Source organism: Lathamus discolor, chromosome 9, assembly GCF_037157495.1.
Source record: "Lathamus discolor isolate bLatDis1 chromosome 9, bLatDis1.hap1, whole genome shotgun sequence".
NCBI classification, from domain to species: Eukaryota; Metazoa; Chordata; class Aves; order Psittaciformes; family Psittacidae; genus Lathamus; species Lathamus discolor.
In genome coordinates, this window is record NC_088892.1 from 10,850,539 (window position 1) to 10,857,321 (window position 6,783).

Consider the following 6,783-nt stretch of genomic DNA (forward strand, 5'->3'; position numbering starts at 1 on the left):
CGCTGCATGTGGTGTGAGTGTGCGGATGTGCGGTGTGTGTGCGCGGTACGTGCGCGCTCGCCGGCGGGCTCGTGCCGAGGAAGCTGCGTGACTTACTGCCTGTTCTGAGGGCACGGACTGGGCACTCGGGCCCAAAAATCCTCCGGGCCCAGGTAAATCCACCCTTTACCTTGTTCCGCTCCCCGGCTCCGAGTCCCCGCGCTGTCCTGGCCGCGGCCGCAGGTGCTGTCAGGGCGCTCCCACGATGCGCGGCCGGGCCGGGAGCGGAGCCGGCTGCGGGAGACACCGGGGAGGGAGGGGGGGACCGGGGGAACCGGGGCGGGCTGGGAAAAACGCGTGTCCCCCCTCCCGCCCTCATGTGACGTCAGCGCGGCTCAGCGCGGGGCAGCCGGCAAAAGCGCCGCGCACAGCCGCGCCCCGCGCACAACCGCCCGCGCTTCGCAGCGGCGCCGCCGCCGCTCTTCGGCTCCCTCCCGGCCCAACTTGACGCCGGGACGGGACGGGACGGGACGGGACGGCGGCTCCTCGCTGAGCTCCAACCGAGCCGTGCGGTGGGCGATGCCTCTCGCCGCCGGGCGCCTGGCTCCAGGGGCGCGGCGGCACTCGGCGGCGGCCCCTGCCCCTGCTGCCCCCTCGGGTGCCCCGAGAGCAGGTACGAGCGGAGGAGCGCGGGGGGAAGCTCGGGGAGCGCGGTTCGGGGCCGCCGCGCTGCCGGGAGAGAGATAAATCACTGATCTCTCCCTCACCCGTTGTCCAGGTTTGAAACGCGGCAGTGAACGGGTCCGGGCAGCGGAAGCGGGACTGCCCCGGACCGGGCTGGAGGGCACGGAGCCGCTTTCCATTCTGCCGTCGACGTAGAGGCGGCGGCTGTGGCGGGCGGAGGGGTCGGGGGGGTTGGACAGCTCTAGGGACCCCGGATTTCGGAGCGCTTCCCGACGGGGCTTCCCCCACAGCGGCTCCGCGGGCGCTCCCAGAGAGAAGGAGGGGTGGAGGAGGGGGGATTTCACAGGAGTTTGGCAAGCCTCTGCCTTGCCGCTCCTCATCCTTCCAACTTCACAGCCTGCCGTGCCCTCCCCTTGCAGCCTCTGCCCCTGGCTGTTTTCACTGGGGATTTCTTCTTTCTCTCCTTACCTGTCTTAAAAGGTTTGACTGTAGGTACCGAAGAGGGGATCGACGGCGCATAAAGATGCTGAAGGGTGTTTGGTTGCTCAGTTTGTTAACAGTGGCTGGGATCTCGCAGACAGAGAGTCGCAAACCTGCCAAAGACATTTGCAGCAAGAGCCGCTGCCCTTGTGAGGAGAAGGAGAACGTGCTGAACATTAATTGTGAAAACAAAGGATTTACAACTGTGAGCCTCCTCCTGCCACCACCATCCAAGATCTACCAGCTGTTTCTCAACGGGAACGCGCTGACCCGCCTGTTCCCCAATGAATTTGTCAACTACTCCAATGCTGTGACCCTCCACTTGGGCAACAACGACATGCAGGAGATCCGCACAGGGGCCTTCAGTGGCCTCCGCACCCTCAAAAGGCTGCACCTCAATAACAACAAGCTGGAAGTGCTGAAGGAGGACACGTTCCTTGGCTTGGAAAGTCTGGAGTACCTGCAGGCTGATTACAATTACATCAGTGCCATTGAGGCAGGGGCCTTCAGTAAGCTGAACAAGCTCAAGGTGCTGATTCTCAATGACAACCTCTTGCTGTCCCTGCCCAGCAATGTCTTCCGCTTCGTACTCCTCACTCACCTGGACCTGCGGGGGAACCGGCTGAAGATGATGCCTTTTGCTGGTGTACTGGAGCACATTGGAGGCATCATGGAAATCCAGCTAGAGGAAAACCCTTGGAACTGCACCTGTGACTTGCTGCCACTCAAGGCCTGGCTAGACACCATCACCGTGTTCGTGGGTGAAATAGTCTGTGAAACCCCCTTCAGGCTTCATGGAAAAGATGTGACCCAGCTCACAAGGCAAGATCTCTGCCCTAGGAAAAGCTCCAGTGATTCAAACCAGAGGGACAAACATCCTGTCCTCTCAGACCCACACATTTCGAGGCTGTCCCCCACAGCCAACTCTGCCATCAATCCCACCAGAGCCCCAAAAGCCAGCCGTCCACCCAAAATGAGAAACCGCCCCACACCCCGTGTCACTGTGTCAAAAGACAGACAGATATTCGGACCTATCATGGTTTACCAGACAAAGTCTCCTGTGCCCATTACCTGCCCAGCTGGTTGCATCTGTACTTCACAGAGCTCAGACAACGGCTTAAATGTGAACTGCCAGGAGAAAAAGATAAGCAACATCTCTGATCTCCACCCTAGGCCAACCAGTCCAAAGAAACTTTACCTTACCAGTAACTATCTGCAAGTCGTTTATAGAACCGATCTCATAGAATACAGCTCTCTGGATTTGTTACACCTAGGAAATAACAGAATTGCAGTGATACAAGAAGGTGCCTTTACAAACCTCACAAGTTTACGTAGACTTTATCTTAATGGCAACTACCTTGAGATTCTGTACCCATCTATGTTTGACGGGCTGCACAGCCTGCAATATCTCTACCTAGAGTACAACGTCATTAAGGAGATCCTGCCACGCACCTTTGATGCTCTGAGTAATCTTCATCTGTTATTTCTCAATAATAACCTGCTCAGATCCTTGCCTGACAATGTCTTTGGTGGCACTTCCCTCACCAGACTCAACCTTAGAAACAACCATTTCTCACACCTGCCCGTGAGAGGAGTCTTGGACCAGCTCTCAGCTCTGATTCAGATAGACCTCCAGGAGAACCCTTGGGACTGCACATGTGACATCCTGGGGCTGAGGAACTGGATAGAGCAAGTCACCAACCAGAACAACCAACAGTCAAATCCCCCTGTAGTTATCAATGAAGTCATATGTGAGTCTCCCACCAAGCACTCTGGAGAGCATCTGAAATTCCTGAGCAAAGAAGCCATCTGCCCAGAGAACCCTAATTTGTCAGATTCTTCTCTCCTCTCCATGAACCAGAACACAGATACACCACATCTCCTTGGTATCTCGCCCAGTTCCTACCCAGAAATACACACTGAAGTTCCACTGTCTGTCTTAATTTTAGGCTTGCTGGTTGTGTTCATTTTGTCAGTCTGTTTTGGGGCAGGCCTGTTTGTCTTTGTCCTTAAGCGCCGGAAAGGGGTGCAAAGCATGCCCAGCAGTGCAAACAACTTAGATATAAGCTCATTTCAGCTCCAGTATGGGTCTTACAACACTGAGACTCACGATAAAACTGAAGGACATGTTTATAACTATATTCCCCCTCCTGTTGGACAGATGTGCCAAAACCCAATCTACATGCAAAAGGAAGGGGATCCAGTTGCCTATTACAGGAATCTCCATGAGTTCAGCTATAGCAATCTTGACCACAAAAAGGAAGACCCCACCAGTCTTGCATTTACAATCAGTGCAGCTGAATTACTGGAAAAGCAATCCTCACCAAGGGAACCAGAGCTTCTGTATCAAAACATTGCAGAAAGGGTCAAGGAACTCCCCACTGGGGGATTAGTTCATTATAACTTTTGCACCTTACCGAAAAGGCAGTTTGCCCCTTCATATGAATCAAGACGCCAAAACCAGGACAGGATAAATAAAACTGTTTTGTATGGAACTCCCAGGAAATATTTTGCAGAACAGTCTAAACCTGAGCATCCTTTACTCCAAGGAAAGCTACAAACAGAACCAGACTACCTCGAAGTTCTGGAAAAACAAACTGCAATCAGTCAGCTGTGAGGGGGGAGGTGGGAGACAAAGGAAAATTTTTAAATGAACTCAGCATCACATTTCACTGAGCCTGAACTCAGTGCTGGTGTCATCTGTGGCATTCCCAACATTTCCACTTTTTAAATTAGAGAGGGAGTAAGAGAGAAATGGAACCCTTACAGCATAGCAGGGATATGGTGTTGCTTTTGCAGCGTTCCCTTTAAGTTATTTCTGTGTCTCTCTCCTTTGACCCTTCTGTAGGAACTGTCACTGCAAATGTATGTTTCTGTAATAGATCTTGCATAATTCTTTTTGCTTTGGAAAGAAATGAGGAAGGGGTCTTTGGGTTTTCTGGTTTTTGGGGGTTTTGGTTTTTGTTTTTTTATTTCAAAGTGAAAATTTAATGTATTATGTAGAAGATCTCCAAAGATCTTTTTTTTTCCTGGACTATGACTTTCTTTTGTAAATAATAATATACGGTACTGTTGTTTCAATTACCAAGTATAGCCACTGGGCGTCACTTTTTTGTGTTAAAGTGCCTTTGCACTTTAAGTACATTATTACTTAATTGTTGCTCTTAGCTTTGATAAATTGAACCTATTTTAATGTGTTGTATTTTTGAAATTAAAAAAAAATGTAAAATAGATCTATATGTCAGCTGCATTAAATCAGAAAGTTTGATTTATAGGAAAGCTGCCCTTCTTTAAATAAATCTAGTTCTAGGACCTTACAGACTTAAATGTAAATTATTGGGGCTTTTTTTCCCTCTTGGTTTGTTTAGAGTGATTCACTGAAGTCAACTGAGAGGATTTAGCAATGGACTAGAGGTTATCAAATGCCTCAGCTGGGAGTAACAGCTCATTAATAAAAGATGTTTAACACAATGTCATAGTGAACTGAACGATTAATGTGCTTCTTAATACATTGCATTGCAGTTCTAACACAGTAATGTTCAGTGGTTTAAGATTATTTTCATACTTAAGGTAACATTACTCATTTGATGCACGGAATTAGGAATTTTGATACATTTTATGACTGAGCTTATATTTGTAATTTTTTGGGGGCTGAAATTAAGATGTCCTTTTTCTGCCAGATACATATTTTTTTCATAAGCAGGGACACCAGCAGGGGTCATCCCACACCTCATTAAATTTATTAACATACAGGCAAATGAACCAATGCCAAAAGTAAAATTTGAATCTGGGTCTCTGAAGTCCTCCAAATCAAGATAGCAGAAATCAGTACGTGCATCACACTAACATTCAGTAGTCTGAACTATGTTTTCAGTCTCTAAAGTAAAAGTAATATTGCAATAATTCTCATCTAGTAGAAAAAAAAATTAAGTGCAGTATCTTCAATTTATATGGTATTCTAAGTTAACTGAATTCCATTCTCAGCACTGGTTTTCTTAATACCATCAGTGAACAAATGCAGTGAGTCTTCTCCGTTCCCATTAACTCAGGCCCGTTTTGCTTCAAGCTTTACGTTATCACCTTCAGTTTACATTTCCTTCCTGGAGAATATTGAAACCATTTTTATTAACAACCATACAGTCAAACTTTATTAAGCCTTATTAGCTACTAAATAATTTTTAGATGCAAACATTATTGTGCAATTTAAACAAACAGCCCTTATTTACAACAAAACCAGTTTTGTTTTGTCTATTGTAAATCCTTATGCAACTGGGATGGTGATCTGCATATAAAGTAGGCCAGGCTTTTCAATTCCTTATTAAAGCAATTGATGGGGTCTGAAAGAAGCACACTGTTTCCTTTTCATAAATAGGTTACTGCACATAATAATCCTTTATTATCATGCGGAGATTGAAGTGGCCTCTGCTGACTGATTTTTAGAGCTTTACTATAGTTAATAATACAGAATCTACAATTTGAGAAATTTTCAGCAATAGCATTTCAGCTATATATAACTACAATCAATGTTGTTCTCATCAGGACTTTGCCAAAAGGAAGTTGCTTTATATTTAAGAGCTAAAGAGGCTTTGCATGTGTATTGCCAGATATCTGAGTCATTCAGTAAACTTGTCTTCTAATGATTTATGTGACATCTGAGTACATTAATATGCTAACATGTCAATTCTTTATGTTTAGAGTCCATAGCATCTATGGCTGCTCATTAGATCAGGTTTAAATCTGAAGTGCTACAATGAACTACTGAAGAATCAGTCTACAAAATGGTCTCACTTCAAGAAGGAGGTGAAATGGTATCACATTAGTTGAACTTGGAACGTTTGACTGGAATAGCATCCATCTTTGAGTGAGGTACTTGTTTGAAAGCTTCCAGTAGTGATTGTCTTATTATGGCTCCTTTCCCTGGGTAATTAAAAGCATTTGCTACTGAAACCCTAAGAAAAGTATATTTTAAAGAGATTAACTCTTTTCAGGTATGATTTTAGTATTACCTGCAAAACAAGTTCCATGTTGTATCTGGCACTCTAGTAGTTAGCATATTATTATTTATTATTCTCTAATGAACTAGAACAAATTACAGGGATTTTTGTTCAGAAAAATGCCAATTTTCCCTACAAAAATGTTTTCATTTTTTTACTTCTTCCAAACAATAGAGAATCTGTTCTTTTAGAAACTTGTTTATTCTTACTGTTTGAGTCTCAGACTGTCTTATCATGCTTGTTTCGGCAGCACAGCCGTATTTTACAGAGGTTGCTGTTGCTTTACATTTCCTCAGCTTTCCTAGTGAAATTTATTCAGTGATGAGATTTTATTTTGCATCACCAGTGCCAACTTAAAAAATCATTATTGCTGCAGGTCTTTTAGGTTTGTTTTTATACCCTTCAGCTGACATCTATTAAGCAATTCTTTTCATAGTGTGTCTAGGTGAGAGAGGAGGAGATTTTTTTTCAGTTACGCTTAAAGAGATTTGTTTAACAGGGAAAGTGTGTTGGCAGCTGCTGTGTGGAAGGTCTCTACATTTCTCTAGCTATGCAGCCCTGGAAGCTGCTGCTTGTTAGGGGAGAGCTGCTTGCCTGGCTAGGGGCTTAATAATGAGTGAAAAAAAATTCTTTCATAGTTTGAAAA

The 6,783-nt window shown here is 45.8% G+C and overlaps 1 protein-coding gene across 1 annotated transcript; it reads left to right on the forward strand.

Annotated features, from left to right (window-relative positions):
* The first annotated feature begins 416 nt into the window (after positions 1 to 416).
* Positions 417 to 4,614, forward strand: SLITRK2 (SLIT and NTRK like family member 2). The gene is made up of 2 exons (XM_065689285.1): positions 417 to 652; positions 1,144 to 4,614. Exon 2 carries the CDS (start codon positions 1,187 to 1,189, stop codon positions 3,758 to 3,760), a length of 2,574 nt encoding a protein of 857 aa, XP_065545357.1. The 5' UTR covers positions 417 to 652; positions 1,144 to 1,186; the 3' UTR covers positions 3,761 to 4,614.
* Positions 4,615 to 6,783: the final 2,169 nt, after the last annotated feature.

Bases quoted from the DNA above. Each gene is read 5' to 3' on its own strand.
- SLITRK2 (XM_065689285.1), top strand. From the start codon at position 1,187: ATGCTGAAGGGTGTTTGGTTGCTCAGTTTGTTAACAGTGGCTGGGATC.